At 55.6% G+C, this 18115-nt stretch overlaps 1 protein-coding gene across 2 annotated transcripts in view; it reads left to right on the forward strand.

The window, feature by feature from the left end:
* The first annotated feature begins 569 nt into the window (after positions 1 to 569).
* Positions 570 to 18115, forward strand: part of NTRK3 (neurotrophic receptor tyrosine kinase 3) — a 220335-nt gene continuing 202789 nt past the window's right edge. For both annotated transcript variants that reach the window (XM_049812839.1, XM_049812840.1), the window contains exon 1: positions 570 to 1289. In XM_049812839.1, coding sequence (XP_049668796.1) covers positions 1042 to 1289 — 248 coding nt within the window. In that variant the 5' untranslated portion in view covers positions 570 to 1041. The remainder of the gene's footprint in view (positions 1290 to 18115) is intronic.

Consider the following 18115-nt stretch of genomic DNA (forward strand, 5'->3'; position numbering starts at 1 on the left):
TCCCACCCAGCCGTCTGATCTGCGTCTCGCTAGGATCCTCTTAAGAAAAAAAAAAAAAATTTAAAAAAATCGCTGTAATCCACACTGGCTTTTATTCTCTTCCAGTTCAGTTTAATCTTTCTTTCCTTTCCACCCTTGTGTCCGGATTGCGGGTCGGGGGGGAACCCACCCAACAACCAGGCGAAAAGCAGCATCGTCCTCCTCCTAAAGACGAAAGAGCCTGAGCAAGCAGGAGCCGAGCCAGAGCCCCTCTCCTCTCCCCCCAGCACAAATTTAACCCCAGCTGCAACTTTTCCTTTGCTGGCGGGGCTGAGCTGGGGCTCCAGCAGTGCTGGGGTGGGTTTTTCCCCTCTCTCCCTCCCCTCCCCTAGATTGCTTTTAGCGGAGAGGGGGGTGGGGAATCCTTTTTATTGCAGAGCCCGGCTCGCTTTGCGAGCCTTCCTCCTCTTCTTCCTCCTCCTCCTCCTCCTTCTCCTTCTTCTTCTCCTCCTCCTCCTCCTCCTCCTCCCCCCCTGCTTTTTTTGTGCCCGCCGCAGCAGGGCTGGCCAGGCCGGGGGAGGGAAGCGATGGGAAGGGGAGGTCGCCCCCTCCTCTCCCTCTGTGTGTTTTTTTTGCAGGTGTGTCAATTTTAATTCTGCCCAGTAGGTGGGACTTGGTGACTTTCGCACCGTTTTTGTTATTTATTTATTTCGCCGGCTGCCTCCCCAGCCTCCCGTTGCAATCCTCCGGAGCGGCTGGCGGGGAGCGGCGGGCGGCGGGCGCAGGGCGGCCGGGCCAGCATGCATCCCCGCCCGCTGCCGCTGCCGCTGCCGTAGCGGGAATTACAGCCTCTCCGAGCCAGCTGCCAGCATGATTTCATCTGCTGGAGGATTTTTGCATCTGATCGCTTGAGGTTTTGTTGGGTTTTTTTGGGTTTTTGGTTTTTTTTTTTTGTTTTTTTTTTCCTCCCTCTGTCTTTGTTTCCTTCCCCCTTTCCCCCCCTTCCCCTCCCTCCATCCCCCCTTTCCTCCTCCTCCTCTTTTTTAGAAGCAGCAATCGGAGATGGATGTCTCTCTTTGCCCTACCAAGTGCACTTTCTGGAGGGTATTTTTGCTCTGGAGCATTTGGGGAGACTATCTGCTTTCGGTGCTGGCTTGCCCTGCTAATTGTCTTTGCAGCAAGACAGACATCAATTGCAAGAAACCGGATGATGGGAACCTCTTCCCTCTCTTGGAAGGGCAGGATTCAGGCAGCAGCAATGGCAACACGAGCATCAATATCACGGACATCTCAAGGAACATCACTTCCATGTAAGTGGGGGTGTCCCCGTCCCCCCCCCCCCCCCCCCCCCGCGGGTTCTCCCGGCGGCAGGGTGCGGGCTGGGCTGCCGGTGCAGGGCTCAGGTGCCCTCGGCATTGCTGCGCTGCCTGGCAGAGCTCAGCCCGGCTTCCCGTGCAGAGGACGCAGATCCGGCTTTCCCCCTTACCCCCCCCACCCCCCCCCCCAAAAAAAAAAAAAAAAAAAAAAAAAAAAAGCCCAGCAACAGTTTGGCCGAGGCTTAAGAAGAATAAAGTAAATGAGATCCGATTCCTCAGCAGGAGAGAGAGCAGCAGGCAAAGATGCTAAAGCTGCTGCTTCCTTCAAGTGTTTGCTTCTGCAAGGGGAGGGGGGACGCCACAGCCACACGCAGCCACATATTTACCCAAATTGGGCAAGAAAAGCAAGTTCTGAGCTGCTTGTTCTTTTTCGAGACTTTGGATCCGATTAGAATGTCATTTTTTTTCATCCCCACAACAGAAAATGCTCCCTTCCCTGCCCTGGCTGAGTGTATCTGGGGATCTGCGGTTTCGCCTTTTTAAGGGGAGGAAGAAAAAAAACAGGACAGAGAGATGTCCCCCAAGTAGCTTATTTAACTCGCATTGTTATAATTTTGCAACTTGCAACTGCGATAGGGTTTGTGTGTTCTCGTCTCGGGGTGGTGGCGGTGGGGAGAAGCATCGGAGCAGGGAGATATTTTTAGTTGAGCACTTTGCGTTTGTTTGCATGCTTGTTTATCTGGAAAATCAACTTGAAGTTGCATTATCCTTGTTTGGAGAGGCAGTTAGCAAAGCCCATGTTAATCTCATCAGCATGGAGTCGAGAAAGGAATATATTTCCTTCTCCTGAATCCATCATGCTGTGTGTGTGCGGAAAAAAAAAAAAAAAATTCCTCATCTCTTCCAATCTCCGCTCTTTATTTTCCAGTACATTTTTGGGTGAGATGAACTCTGAGCCATTTCATTATTCTAATGCTAATTGAAATGTGAGCATTTAGGGAAATGTAGCCCCCAGAGCAAGTTGGCAGTGGGAGTTGAGCAAGGAAGAGGTGGAATCCTTTATTCTGGCAGTTAAATGCAGCAAGGTTTGAAATGAGTAATGGAGGATTATTTATTTATTTTTTTTCACCTCGATGGCACAGTTGCAGGAGGGAGCAGGCTTTGCCCGGTCTCTTCCTGAGGCTGTTTTATTTGGTCACAGTGCAATTGCAGCAGAGCCATGGAGTAATTGCAGTGCCTGTTTCGCAGCTCTGCTCGTCACCTTTGCTGGGTAAAGATGACAGGAGCTGCTTTCCCTGCTTGCTTACAGGTTCACACCATGCCCAAGCAGGTTTTCAGCAGCTACCACTGACCCTGAACCCCCAGCCCTGCCTTCACCTTGCCAGCAAACCTCTGCAAACCCAGCAGGAATGGGGAAAGTAAATGGGGAAACTAATGCAATGCTCCCCTTCCAATTGCCCAATATTTATCCTGCGTTGTGGTGCTGGAGTGTTTTCGCTGTGATGCCGAAGGGACGTGGGTGATGCTGGGGAAGTCAGAGAAACTCGTGTTTTTTTCCTGGGCTTGCTGTTTGTTGTGGTTTGGGTTTAACCCTTTGGGGAGCGGGGAGCAGCAGGAAAGGCTGCGAAGGGTTTGGAAGCCACCAGTGTGAGTGAGTGAGTGTGCGTTGTCAGATGCACACATACATCTGAACTGCTGTGAGAGGTAGTATTATGTGAGTCCTTTGTGCCCAGAAGATGTCTTTACTGCTTTGAAATTGAAAAATGCTGATAAGCAGTCTGTAAAAAGGAGAGGGACGAAAAGAAAAAGAAAACCGGACAACTCCAGAAACAGAGATGTTGGGTATTTTTTTGGAAGGAAGCTTCTCTTAAGTTGGGGAAGGAGAAGGTGCCAGTCTTGCTGGAATTTGTATGCATCTCTGCTCCACACTGAGCAAAGCATGTTCCCTCACCCCCTGCATCACTGCCGGCCCCGCGCCTGCCTCCTCGGGCTTGGGGGGGCCGAGGCACAGGACTAGGGTGAACCCCAAAATGCTGTGAGGAGCTGAGACTGAGCATGAGTGAAAACTTTCCCCAGGGGTCTGTGCTTACTGGGAAGACACCAGTGGTTCATAGGGGATGCTTATGGGAGCAGAGGGATGGTTTGGGTAGTGAGGCCACTTCCTACCAAAGGAGTCACTGCTGGGAGCCAGGGTTGAACCCACGTTTGTGCTCTTGTGAGGGAGACATCAGGTCCTGCACCCTTCCAGACTGATGTCAGGCCTCTCCTTGCCACCCCCCATATCATGTGTGCTGGGGCGAGGGGTACATCGAAGCCCAGCCTGGTCATCGCTGAATCACTCCCGGCACGCGAGTCTGATTCAGCTGGGCACTGAACGGCACTTCCCCCTGCTTGCCATGCTCACCGGGGGCTTGGCTTCTTTAGGCAGCTTGCCTCGTTTGTGCGCAGCGAGTGGGGGTGCCCCCTTCTCCCACTGGGCTGGGGGGTGAATAGGGGAGGCTTAATCCTGTCCCTGTGGCTGGGGGATGTGATGCTCCAGCCTGGTCCTTCCTGCAGGCCCTGGGGAGGGTTGTAGTCTCTGCTCTGTCCTGCTGCTGGTGGAAAGGCAGATGGGATGTGGGGTCCTGAAACCACCCTGGGGGCAAGCAGGGCCTTATTCACGTCTGAAAGACAAGCTCAGCGTTGCAACCAGAGCTTGGGTGGTGCTGACGAAAGCCTGCCCAGGGCCCATTTGGAGGGCTGGACAAAGCAAGCAGTGTGAGCTGGCTTGGAGGGCTCATCCATCATACCCCCCTGGGCCAGGGCAGAGGTCCCTCCATGCCAGCCCACCCCACCCAGGCAGGTCTCCCCAGCACTGGGGGCCAAGCCGTCAGGAGCTTTGGGTTATTTTGCATCTCAGTGGCTGATGAGACCCCCTGAGGCAAGGATGACAGAAGGACGGGAGGCACATCCAGCCTGTAGCACTGCCCATGGAGGCTGGCACTGCAGGCCAGCACTGAGGGTGCCTGCAGAGTGGTACTTCATCATCGAGCCTCCAGTTGCACCCCTCGAATGAATGGCCTTTGCTCCGATTGCTGCTGCTTCTGGTTTCCCACCCATCCTCCTTTTGGTGAGAGTGGAGCAGCCGCAGTCAGGACTGGGTGGCTCCTGCCCTGGCTGGGCTGGGGAGAACGGCGGCATACAACCTTCGTGCAAATCCAGGCGGTGCCAGGTTAATGGTGAAGCAAGGGAAGGGCAGGAGGTTCCTGCCCTGAGACGGAGGAGGAGGTAGGGTTGGCTGATATCCCTCTGCCCTTTCTCAGCCAGCTCAGAAACGTATCCAATTTCGGATCATATCCCTGGGGACGTGGCTTTGCACACAGAGATCCCTGCAAGAGCTGCCAAGGGTCCTGGCTAGTCACGGGGCCAGCTTGGACCCCAGCTGAGATGTTCCAGTTTGGAGTTGTGCCGCTGGACTTCCCCCTCCTGATTTGGGAAGAGGACGACCATGGGGCTGGGGTATGTTCATGCTATCACTTTTTCTTGTGCAGCTGGGTGGCCTTTGCTGTGTCCCCAGCCAGGTGTGACTTGTGGAGATGCTCAAGCTTCCCCTAAACCAGCCTCACCCCTGCAGCATGGGGCTCTATCTATTGCAAGACCTCCCTGAAAAGACCAGATGCACAGGGAGAACTTTGGTCAAGGGGCTCCTGTGGCACAAAACCCCTTCTGCCCTTGTGTACTGAGCAGCTGAGCTGTTTGCCACTCTGGGTCCCCATCCGTGGCACCGTGGCAGCCTGGCTGGTGCACGGGGCGGCTGGGCTTGCCTGTGCTGCCGTGTGTCGTGGTGACGGCGGGCACCGCGTGCCAGGGGTGGGCTGGGGAGTTACCCTTCTGGCAGCGTGGGCAGCGCCTGCGTGTGCCGGCACGGTGCGTGGGGAAGGACGGATGGAGGAGTTTGCCATCTGGGCCTCCCTACTTCTCAGCTGTTGCTATGGCACTGCAGAGATGCTGCCAGGCAGGCGGTGGTGGCCTGTGTTTGTCACCCCTGGGCTCCCTTGAGGTAGGGAGATGTCCCTGGTATATAAAGCCTTGCTCCCTTACACAGCCTCACCAGGGGAGAAGGGGTTTCCCTATGGTAAAATACCATTGATGGGTGGGTTTGCAGGGTTCATCTGTGCAGCTCGTAGCTGCCATCAACAAGGTGAGATGAATTCAGAGCAACTCAAAAGGAGATGGGTCGTTGCAGAGCACTGTGGGCTGCAGGATTTTGGGATCCCACTTGCAGGGCCAAGGGGAAGCCTCTTGCCACCCGCCATGGACAAGAGCAGCCCCATCCTTTCCTACTGGGCTGTCCCACCAGCCCACGGCAGCATCCGCTCCATCCCGTGGGCCTGGCTGAGGGTGGGAGAGCCGCGTCAGAGCTGGGTACCGTGAGGGGTGAGCGGCAGCGCAGCCCCCACTTGCTGCGCGGGAGCTGGGAGCATGTGGCGTGGGGGAGAGCGAGGGGGTGCTCAGAGCGGCAGCACCCCTTCGCTGCTGGCATGGGGAGAGCCGAGGCACCAGTGATGCCCACATGCGCCTGCATCTGGGAAGGAGGGAAGAAAGAAAGGGCAGGCATCTTCCTGGAAGGGCTGGGGGGAGCAGGACTTGCTTTGGTGGCCCAAACAACCAGGAAAGGGACTCCTATGATGCTCAATTTGGTGACTGCTTCGGACAACAGGGCACAAACTTTTCCCCTCTCTGTGAATCAGCCACAGCATGCCCAGTGTGCCTCGTGTGCTGCTGCTCTCCAGAGATGAAGGGGTCTGCATTTGCAAAGCCTCCCATCTCATCATTCCTCCCATCTCCTGGTCCCGGACGTTTTGGCTGCTGCAAAGACCATTCAAAAAGTCCCTAATTCAATCCAGCTTTGTTTTGCAGGGCTCTTGTTTATGCAGACCGGCTGTCCTGAAGGATGTTAGGATGGGGGAGTGGGTGCAGCACAAGGCTGTGAGGACAGAAGAGGGTGCAGAGAAGTTTGGGACAAGGAGGTGGGCTGAGATATGGTCTTGATGCTCTAGAGTTGCTTTAAGCTAGGAGAGCTGGTCCTGACTGTCCTCGTATCGTCCCCCTCGCATCAAGGGATCAGGTCCATGGTGGGTGTGCCCTGTGTACCAAAGTAGCTAAACTTGCACCAGAGGTGCCCAGGGCTGGGTACATCCCCTGGGCTGGCTGCTGGTTCCTTGCTGTGCCCTTACAGCCTTTCTCCCTGCTGACCAGTCCTGAAGGGAGGCAGATTCCTGGCACAGGTGATGTCTGGGACCTCCAGTACTTTTTCAGCGCTCCCTGCTATGCGTGGGGGCAAAGCAGAAGGATCTGTGGTAGACAGGCTATAAAAGGTGATTTTTTTTTTTTTTTTTTTTTTTTTGGAGGAGTCAGCCATCAGGGTCAGGTCTCGGCTTGGCTTTCCCAGCAGTGGCCGAGCTAATGCTGAGCAGAAGACATCAGGGACCCAAGTGTTACAGCCCCGCTTTGTCTGGGACACAGGGTTCCAGCTGGGTTGAGTCACTGACCTTTTCATGCCAGGGTCTGCTGATGTTTCTGCCCCCCTTGTGCCTGATCCCACTGGGGTCCCCAAGTGCTCCCCAGCCATATCAGCATTGCCTGGCTCTGCTGGTGGCCCACACCAGGTATTTCTCCAGGGAGGAGACGATTTTGGTGCTTGCCAGGACTTCCCAGGCTTTTTCTGAGCTGAACATAGGGCTTGAGCTGCTGCCTGGAGAGGAGGAGCTGGTGACCCAGATGGTTTCAGAGTGCATGTGACATCTCCCCAGTGCTCATCTCCTGCAGGGTTTGGTGAGGTCTAAGTCATCTCTGCCTGCCGGCTTGTCTTCCTGGGCTTGGAGAGGTGAGATGGCGATGCTTTGGGCCTAGGACAGGTGTTTCATGGGGGGAAGAAGCAGAGATGGAGGGGAAGAGAGTGAGGAAGGACCTGCCTTGCCCTTGGAGGCTTGGAGGTGTGTTGCCTCTGGCTAGGGACTTTTGTAGAGCTCAGTTAGGGAAAGCTCTGCAGGTCTGCTCTACCCCATCAGCTCACCGCTCTGGGGGTGACGCTTTCACGTGCTTTGCCATGAGGCTGCTCGTAGTCTCCCAAAGGCCTGTGACCACCCAGGCATCCAGCAATGCTGGGCTCTTTCAGCAAACCCCCAAACAGGTCATGGGATGTCCCATGGGATCACTCTTGGGGAGTCCTGCAAGTAGGTCATGCTCAGCCATACTGCCCGGTGCTACCCTGGCACACTGGCTTGACCTGCTTGGTACAGTGCCCGTGCTAGGTGTTGCCCATGATTTTATGGTTGGATTTGGTGCATCCCCCTCAAGGGGGGCTGCAGTCAGGCAGGGAGTGAACCAACCCCTGAGTCTGCCAGGCTTCCGAAAGTGAGCGTTAATAATGCTTCTAACTCGGTGTATTATTTACCGGGCACTGTGCAATAGCAGTAATTTTGAACTTTGGGTTTCCTGCAGCAGGGGTTTCGGCAGGTTGTGTAGGTGCTTTCTAAGCCGGTGTGTCTGACAGCAGCCTGTGGGCTCTGGTCTCCCTCAAATTCTCTGTGCATCAAGGGGTGCACAGCAAAACCCCTGCTGAGGCGGTGCTGCGGGATGAAGTTTCTTGTTCAGAGGCTGCAGTTCATGTATGGTGGTTGGATATTGCAGGCACCTCGTGTGCCCCACGAAGAGATGGGGAGCAGCAGCCCCCATCGCTCCACACGACGCTCCAGGTCCCGGAGGACTGTGCGCAGGGCACGATGACCACGGCTGCACCGGTCTGGTCCCCATGTTCATCTCCCAGCGTCGTGAGAGTGTTCCGGACAGAGGCTACTTGTGCGGGACCGCCCGTGCCTGAGCAGCTCCGTGGATGTATCCTAACCCCCAGCCCCAACCGAACCTCTGCCCTGTGCCTCCCCGCCCCCCCCCCCCCCCCCCCCCCGCCTCCCGGGGCAGCCGGAGCCCGCCTCATTCCCGGGTACCCTCTTCCCGGCTCAGCCCGGCTCATGCTCTCGTCTCTTCCCCCCGTTGGAGGGTGGCTGTGCCGCTAGAGGGCAAGCGGCAGCGGCAGACAGCGCGGCTCCGGGCTGCGCCGGCACCGGCGGGGACGCAGCCTCACGCCGGCCGGGGCCGGGGGCAGCGGGGGGTGCGGGAGCGGCCGGGGGCTGCTGGGGCCGAGGGGTCCGGTCGCCGCTTACTTGCTGTCACGCTGATGGATGCTGCGTGGGAGGAGAGCCTTTGCTCCGGGGTGCCCGTGTTGCTGCGGACCCCTCTTGGGCTCCCACCTGCTCCCTAGCTCAGCATCCCTGGGGTGGGCACCCAGTCCGGTCAGACGGTCCCCTGGGATCTGGGTGGGTTGCTGGGTCATGGCTTTGTCCTCCGCGCTGCTGCGGGGGGATGCGGTCTGTGCGCCCCCGTGTACCGACAGCTCTCGCGCCGGTGCTGCAAGCCATACAGCCCCGGCCCGTCTGTGGATTGAGGGCTTTTGTGGCTTTTTGGAAGGTGTTGACCCAAGCAGAGCAGGTGCTGTGGGGAGGTGTTTCTGGGCCGTTTGAAGTGCTGGGCAAGAGGTGCCTGATCGGGGCAGTGCGCTGTCACCTGCAAGGAAGGCCCTTACAGCTCTGCCCATTTTACTGATGGGCAGGCTGAGGCATGGAGTAGTGGTGCAACTGGCCTGCAAGCAGCAGAGCGGGGATGGAGACTCTTCAGCCCAGCACTGGTCAGGGTTTAAGGAGAGGTCAAGTGGGGAGGGCGGGTGGGGGTGGGATGAACAAGGCTGTTCTATTGGTCCTGTTGTATCTAGCAGCCATGAGAGGTGTCGCCAGAGAAATCCTGGAGGTAGAGGCAAGAGGGCACAGGCTGAGAGCTGTCTCTGGAGGCCTCCAGGCTAGGTGCAATGCTCTTTGCTCCTCTGATTAACCCTTTGCTGCAGGGGCTGGATGGAGTTTGGAGGGCTAAAGAGGCCGCATGTCCTTCCCCAAGGGGGGAATGCTGAGAAGGGCCTGGTGTGAGATAGGGCAAGGATGAGTGATGGTAGGAAGCTGGCCTTGACCCTGTACCATCCTCCATGTGCAGCTCCTGGGGGGTATCTCATCTTCCCTGGCAGCTGGGCCAAAGATGGGCCGGTTATTTCCCTGGTTATTGCCATGCGCTGCCAGCGTGGTGGAAGGGCTGTGACACCCAGTGGTCCCACAACGCAACAGCAAATGGGTCATGGGCGTGGGTTAGAGCTGTGATATTGCTCAGGGCCTGAGCTTCACTTCATTTGAAGAGAAGGAGATTAAAATCTCTCTGGACTCCCCTTGGAAGGCTGCACTAGAGTCGGTGCCCAGCTAGCAGGGCTCCTTCACCACCCCTGCTGCATGTGCCCTTGTGCACCTCCAACTTCCGTGTACCACCCTGTTTCCTGACCCCATGGGGCTTGGCGTCCTGCCCTGTCCCCCTCTGTGTGAGACCGGACCCCTGCTTGCCTGGAAGAGGAGCACCAGGAGAATATGTGCTGTATTTTTAGCTTGTTTTCATGTGTTGTAGCAGTTGGGGAGCCAAAGGAGAAGCCAGAACCATGTGTGCAGCGAGCTTTCCTCCAGCTGCCACCCAACGCTTCAGTGTAGGAGATAATGGAGCCTGTTAGTGACTGTCCCCATCCTGTACCCCCCTCCAGCATGCGCCATCACCCCCACCTTCCCCTTCTCCCCGCTTCAGTCTGCCTAAATGGAAAGGAAAACTGCTTTTTCAATTAAAAACAAAAGTCCCAGCAGTGGAGCACAGAGGTCAGGAAGGATTCTCAAGGGAGTGTGATGGTGTGATAGCACAGATGGGTGGCTTGGGGTGCTTGTCCTTGGCCTCGGTGCCTGTTGCAGTGACAACCAAATGACATTGGGATCCCAGGGCTCTAGGGAAGGATGCAGGGAGATGCCGGGCCCAGGTGCTATTCCTCATGCAGTCCCTTCCCTGCAGCCCTCGTACAGCTCTGTTCTATGCTCAGTTGTGCTGGGGAGGGCACAGGGCACTGGTGCCTTTGCTGTCTGTCCTGTGCTGTCCCTGGGGGACTAAGTGGGTAGGAACAGATGTGAGCGTGGTGAAGGCCCCATCCTGCTGGGTTGTGCAAGGCTGTCCCTTAACTAGCTCTCCCCAGGCGGTTCCCACTAGGAAATGTTAATGTGGAAATGCTCAAACATGCCGGGAATCTGAGTGCTGCTGAGGACCCTGCGTGCTCAGGGTTTTGCCAGGATAAATTAGGAACACGAGTGCTCAGCTGAGCCGCAGCAATGCCAGGCTCTAACTCCTGGCCCTGCTGGGACATGAAGGCACATGGGGGAGAGGCTGGGTGCCTCCAGCTGCTGACCTTCCTTCTGCTCCTGGAGCAGCTCTGGCCTCATCCCCCATCCCATGCTCTCCATGGAAATGCTGTGCAGTGACCTGCGCCGGGAACCAGGACTCCTGGCTCTCTGGTCTGTGATGCATCTATGCAAATGCTCCCTTGGGCTGCCTGCTCTTGTCCTGGACCACAACCCTCCTTCTGCCTGCTTCTAAGCTGGGCAGGCAAGACTGGCTTGGGCATCCCTCGCATCCATCCTGGTACAGATGGGATTGCCTCTGGGGAGCTCTGTGACTTGTATGGCTGGAAAGGTTTCTCTTGACCCACAAACCTCTTGCATCCAGGATGTGGCTGGGTGCTCCTGGGGCAATGATATGGGTCCTGGTTTTGGCTGTCTCCTGTCTTGCCTGTGCTCTCAAGGCCAAAATATATCCAAGGGAAAGTAAGCTGAAAGCCATCGAGTGACTTGGTAGCTGTTGCTGAGCAGCCTGGGGAGCAAGCAAAGTTCAGTGGGACACAGGGTCAAGGATGCTGCGTGTTCCCAGCTCCCCAGACTGTTTACAACATCCCCGCCCTCCTGGGGTTCTCCCTTTGCCAGTTCAGAGAAGCTGAGTGTTACTGGGGACTGTTTCCTAGTTTGAGCCTCACATGGGCTCTGGACACATCTGTACTGCCAGCCATCTGATGGGCTGTCCCAGGCTCTGCAGTGGGGAGGGCAGAGTAGTGCAGAGCACGCTCGGTGTCAGAGAAGCAGCCTGGTGCTCCCTTGGCAAGTGCTGTGACCCTCATTTCAGGTTAGGGCAGATGCTGATGCTGGAGAGTATCAGAGCAAAGCCTGAGCTTGAGGAGTGCATGCAAGGCACCAGTCTGGTGCAGGGATGCTGGCTAGGCAGGGAGGGAGCCTCTACATCGGGGAGCTCTGCAGGGCCTGGCACCCTAGGGGTTAATGGTAAGGTGCATGGTACAGCTGGAGGGGATTTGGGAGAGGCAGAGCCTGATGAGGCTGAAGAGGTATCAGGTGGGAGAACTGAGGTGAAGGTATTGGGGGATGTTTGGATTTGTGGGTGAGGCAGGCAGCCAGTTGCAGTACTCCTTGCAAGATGCTGCAGTAGCGGTTTTGGGAAGAGAAGCTGAAGCTGGGATGCTCTCAGGTATGAAGCTGTGTGGGTTGCCTGCCCTGGCTTTGGGCAGGGCGGGCAGCCGGGAGGTGGGATGTGGGTGGCTGTAGCTGGTCCCCAGAGCAGCCCTGGCTGCCTGCTTGGTGGTGGGCTTCGGTGATGTGTTGGTGCCTGTCTTTGTGTCTCTCCAGCGCTTTGTGGATTGAACCCCTGGCCCTTGTACAAGCCCTCGGCTCCTTGGTTGCAGCTGAGATCCCATCTTGGGGCCAAGAGGCACCATTTTGGGCAACACTGCCTGGAAATCCTCCTCTGTGCCTTGCTCTGCCTGTGCTCTCCTTCAGGTCTTGATGGCTGAAGTCTCTAATGCCCCCAACCTGAGCTGTGCCTGGTGTTGCTTTGTGTTGTAGATAAGCTCTCCCTGCTAGGAGGGATAGAGGTGGGATCCTCAGGCTTTGCCCCAGGCTTGTCCCCAGCTCCAGGCAGGCTGCCCAGCACCCAGCGTGCTCCGGGCTGCCCTGGCCCTTGGGAAAGGATCCCTGCCTTCCAAAAGGCACGGGCAACACAGATTTATTTATTCAGAGACTTAATTAGCATCTTTAAATATTAAATAGTAAACAAACTGCATCTAGCGGGATCAACATTTACAAACAGGGATTTTCCCCCCCCCCCCCTCTGGGATGTGCACTTGTTTTTTAAGTGTTTGGGGAGGAGCAGCTGTGTGTGGGCTCTGGCTGGTGGGTGAGGGACTGACCCACAGGGCTGGTGGTGAAGGAGGGGGAGAAGATGGAGTGAAGGGGCATGAACAGACAGGGGGGGCTGGGAAAAAGGAGGCAGAGAAGCAGGGATGTGTGCACAGAGCATGGGTGTTGGGGAATTCCGAGCCAAGTTCTGGAGTTAGGTAATTCTCTGAGGATGTGCCATCCCCCTCCTGCTCAGGCAGGTGGAATGGGACAGGCAGGACATGGAGGTTCCTGCCATGGCACAGCTAATTGCAATCAAAAGGTGGTGGTCCCTGCAAGGAGAGGTGGTTTGCAACTGATCTGCATCCTATTATCTCTGCAAATGGAGGCCTGCCTGGTAGCGGATTACACTGGGGGTTATTTATTGGCAAAGCACTGTACAGTTTTAATTTTTCCTTTTTGCTTATTCAGGCTTTAGCTCCAGAGGAAAATAGCCTGGGGTGGCTTTGAAATGGATTCTCTCTGCCCCATTAACTTATTCAGTGAGTTTAATGGGCCTTTTTTTCTCTGAGCCTTGAAGCCATCATTAAAAGGCAGAGATTTATAAAAGCAAAGATACTCCTGAGCTTTAGTCAAACTTTGGGGTAGGGGGATGGGGCCATGGTGTTGTCACTGCCTGTCGTTCGGGTCAGGATGTACGGGTTTTTGCTCAGGGATGTTGTGACGGTTGGATGCTGCTATCGTGCCTCTCTGGAAGTTCTACACGGAGAAGAAAACCAGGTTTCTTGGGATGCTGCCCTGATGCTGCCTGTGTTTCTCTGGGGAGAGATGCTCCTGAGGAGCTGTGGGATCAGCTGGGCTGTGCTGGGACTGAGCCCTTGCCTGCGAGTGACGGGATGTTATCTGGGCTCTTGTGCGTTGAGATGTTGCCCAGTGTGACTTGTAACCCGTTTGCACTGCAAAGCTGCTGTGTCTCCAGGCTGAAAGAGAGAAACTTCTCTTGCTTTGTTTAGGCTGCTCACAACTTTATTTTCATCTCATTTATGCCATGTTAGGGCTGGGCAGTGCTTAATGCTTTCATGGGTGTCTGTGGTCAATGCTTGAAGCCCTTTCCCTCCCTCCCTCCCTCCCTCTGCTAGTGGCACCTGGTCATATTGCACACCTGTGCTGAGCAACCCAATGCTGTGAGAAATCGGGTGTCCCCTGCAAGGATTGCACTTAAGCATGTGGTCTCCTGGCACCTGATGCAAAATAGGGTGTCTGGAGAACGAGACAGAGCTGAACTGTCTGAGTGAACTCCCTCTTTCTTGGGCTCTTCTAGGACCAACCTCTCCACCTTTTGTGTTGCAAACAAGACCTGGTGTCTTTTTGGGGAGTACATACAGGAATGTGTAAAGGCATGGGCTGGGTAGTCATCTAGGGGCACCCTCCTGCTGGCATGTTTGAATTTTTGGTCCCCAGGCCATGATGTGTTGCAAACATTGCTTCTGCATAGGCAGCCCTCGGCTTGTACCGTCAATGGGGAGCAGTGGCAGGGAAGGGCTGGGAGCAGCAGGGTTTCCTGGCTCGCTCCTGAACATTAAGTTGAGCTTGTCCTGGCACCTCCTGGAGTGGCAGAGGCCAGTGTGGTGCCTGTCACACTTCCCCGAGTGCCCTGTGCGACGCGGTGTGCTCTGATGGGAGGATGTCGGGATGTGGTGGAGTAGCAACCAGAGTCTCGGTGCTGGGACAACTTTTCCTATATATTTCTTTACTTTTCTCACTCCATGTGCAACCCTTGAGGTTAATCCCTGGCAATGTGAGCAGGCCATGCCCAACCCACGTGCCTCCATGCCCAACCCATGTGCCTCCATGCCCAACCCGGCACCTGCCAGCTCAGGGATGCTGCTAGTATGAGCCTGGGCTGGGAGGTTTGTGACAGCTGAAGACCCAAGCGTGCTGCCACTCCTCGCGTTTGCACCATGTGCTCAAGGTGTTTATCCCCTGCCAGCCCTGCTGCAGTTCAGGAGTGGGAGGAAGATGCTGTGGGAGAGGGAAAGGACCTGCATGCTCAAACTGATGTGCTTAGGGTTGTGCGTATGGGGCTGACGCCAGACCCTGGCTCCTGCTGGGTGCCAGAAGCCCCTGGAAAATGGGACCGGGGACTGGGTGATGTGACTCCTGTGCATCTGTGCTAGTGGCCCCAGGGAGGGACAACAGACTGTGACCCCTGCCTACCCATTGCCAGCCTGGCAGCCTCATCCTGGCGGCAGTGAGGAGCTTTGGCAGTGGGAGAAACGCTGCCTCGTTGCCAGCAGATGGGCTGGATCAGACCCTGGCGGGGAGGGCCTGTGGGGCTTGCCAGGAGGAAGGGCCTCCTGCTCCAGGAGGAGATGTCCAAAGGTTTGCTGTTTGTAGTAGCCTCCTGGAGGGACTGACCAGTGAGCCTGGCCTTGGAGTGCTGCCTTGGGGCAGTGGCAGGACAGGGACATGCTGAAATGACCCCGAGGGTGCTGTGGCCAAGCAGAAACCAGCTGCGGTGTGCAGCCACACTGGGACGGGGAGGTCCCTGATGCTGGGCTGTCTGTGGCCTCCAGAGCAAGGAGGAGGCTCGTTGCAAATCCCTCTGCTCCCGCCCCCCTCCCTGGGTTGCAGCGGTCGGGGGACGGAGACGCTCATTTCCTAATAAACACCCATAAAGACTTCTTCTCCCCTGCCCCTGTAAATCCTTGCCTTCTCCGTGCTACCTGCTGTGTAAATTGCTGCTGACCCTGTAAATCACCCTCTGCTTCTCTCTACCTCCCCTGAAACCAGCCCTTCCCTGTAAATCCTCTGTCCCCATCAGTTTTCTGCTGCCAACCCCCTTGCTCTGCCTGCGCTGTAAATCCTGAGCCCTGGTGAGGCTGATGGGGATGTAGGGAGGGAGGGTGCAGTGATAGGGTGATGAAGGGCAGCTGCCCTGGGATGGGTTAATCCCTCCCAACAGCTCCCCTGGGACTCACTTGCCCGTGGGAGCTGGTGGAGGATGTTCTGCCTGGCTGCCTGCAGGGAAGGTCATCCTTGTGCTGGAAGCAGGACGGGGCTAGGCTGTCGTCTTCAGCCCCTGGGCTGCAGGCAGCTGGGTGCAAACTGGAGGCTGTTGGTGGAGCCTGTGCCTGACCGCACTCATCCCAGCCCTCAGGAGGGATCCTGGAGAGGGCTGCTCTCCCAGGATGTGTTTCCGAGATGTAAAAATAGCCAGAGTAAAGAGGAAAATCTCCATTTATCCCTCGAGTACTTGCATCATGCCATAGCCTAGCTTCGCTGTGCCCCTATCTGAGCTCCCTTCAGTGAGTGCTGAAGGAACTGCAGGCAGCAGAGGTTCCTTCTGGTAATGGAGGACCATCACCTGAGCTTCTGCTGGATGGTAGTGCCCCGTTGCTGAGCCCTGAGTTGCTGGGATGACCATGCTGGTTTTTTTCCCCTTACAATGATGCTGGGATACCACATAGGAGCTGAGGCAAGGGGTCTGGCAGACGCCTGACCCAAGGGAGGCGTAGGAAGCCAAGCGTGGGGGATCAGCTCAGTGCTGTGAGCTGTGCTGTTTGTAACCCCAGCCTCACTGCTCAGCCTGGGCATGCTGGGCTGTGCCAGGGTGTGCAAGAGGAGGTGTTTGTGTCTCCATGGGAAAGGCTGTGGCTAGAGCTGATGGCTTGGACTGCGTGAGTGACTCAGCCTTGATCCAGGCTGGTAGAGCTGCTGCTTTGCTGTGGCTGGACAGGGTGCCCCAAGGGCGCGCACGCACCTGGCACCCAGACAGGGTGTTCATTCGGTGTGCAAAATACTGAGCCTATCTATGTCCAAGGACTTAGCGAGCAGAAACTGATTATGCTCCAACACAGCTGCCTTCTTCCTCCTAACGAGCAGGAGCAAGCATTGCCCTGAAATGCGTGAGCAGCCCTGGCCCACTCCCACGGAGGTCAGTGGAGCACACAGCAGAAGATGCACAGTCAGAGCCAGAGCGGGGTCACCGGAGTGTTTTGGGAGGGTGCTGTCTGCAAAGCTGCTGCATGCATGCGGGGTTTAAACACTTCTGCTTGGCTCCCTGTGGAGGAAAATGCTGCAGGAGATCCGGGTACCTTGTGATGTGGCTTTCCAGGTGCCCCAAATCCCCAAGGTATGAGTGGGAAGTGGGGTGCCAGCCTAAGGCAGGGAAATGCAGCCCTTCCTGACCTCTCTCTGCAAGCCCCGAGCCTGGACGAGCTCCTCAACTGCCCGAGTGGTTCAGGGTTTGATTTATAGATGTGCTGGCCCTGACCCACCATGGACCATGCGTGTCCTCTGGAAAAGCACCAGCTGGTGTCATTTGTGGCTCAACTCTCCCTGCTCGCCTGGAGGGCAGTTACCAGAAAATTTGCGAGCAAAGCGAGGTGATGCTCCGGGATGGCTAATTCAGGAATTAACATTAACTGCTCACACTGCTGGTGGTGTTCTGCAATGGACCTGGGCTTGACCCAGCTGGGTGTTTCCTTTAGGTCTTTCTCCTGCTGCCAAACATCTTTTTTTTTTTTTTTTTTTTTTTTTTTTGGTTAATTTTTCTTCTGTATCTTGTGTCTGAGGCCAGTTGTGTATTAACACTGGACTTATGATACTGCTGTGCTCTGGCTTTGGGAGGAGGATGGAGGAGGAGTTGTATACTGTGGCAGCACAGGGATGCTAACAGCAGTGAAGAAGGCAGGGGGCAGCGGAGGAGACCAGAGGCAGATTTTCAAAATCCATATAAATAGCAAAAATAAATTTCCAGCAAATGCTTCCAGTCCTGCAGTATTAAGAAAGTGAAGCACTAGAGGATAAGGAAAGCATGAGCAATAACAGCAGGGATTTAGGAAGAATAAATCTTGCCAGACAAACCTGATTGCTTTTTCTTTTTGATGGAATCGCAAAATTAGTGTCTGAGCAGAACGTGGAAATCCTAATATATTTGGATTTAGCAAAGCATTTGATATAGTGTCTCGCCAAATCTTACTCTTAAAATTAGTTCAGTTTGCCTTGGATATGATGCTGCCAAATGGACTGAAAACTGGCTTAGGGCCCTAAACAAATAATGATGGGCTGCTTTTGGGGAGAGGGGGAACTGCAGGAGCAGAGGTATGAACTGGCTTTTCTTATTAAAAAAAAACAAACCCAAACAACAGAACCCCCTCAAAATAATAATAATAATATACCTCAGGAATGTGGCCTCAGTTTGAGGCACCTTATTACAGGAGCATTGACAAACTGGAGAGAATTCAGAGGCAAGCAAGGGGAAAAAAAAAAAAAGCCATCAGAGGGGTCAAATTACCCTCAGAGGGAGGCTGGGGGCTGAGAAAGTCCCAGGGCTGGAGGCATTTCAGGGAGGAGCAGGTGGTGGCCCATGGGGCCAGGATGAATATTTGGGCTGCTATTGGGACCTGGCAGCGAGCACCTCAGTGTCTTCGCCCCCGCGCAGTGGAGAATCGCTAAGCTCCCCATTTCACAGCCCTTTCCAGATATTATCGAATAAGCAGGGGAAAATATTCACCGTGACTCTCAGAAAGAACATCCCTGACTGGGGGAGCTGGGCACGTTTCCTTGGGGAAAATGTTGAGTCGTGGAGCAAGCGTGAGGAGATAGCCCTGGGTGATTTGGGTCAGCAGATGAGATTTTCCTGGGTTGTGGACTTGTGTGGGAAGCCAAGAGGTGATTATAGCCACCTTGAGGTGC

Source organism: Accipiter gentilis, chromosome 10 (genome assembly GCF_929443795.1).
Source record: "Accipiter gentilis chromosome 10, bAccGen1.1, whole genome shotgun sequence".
In the NCBI taxonomy this organism is placed as follows: Eukaryota; Metazoa; Chordata; class Aves; order Accipitriformes; family Accipitridae; genus Astur; species Astur gentilis.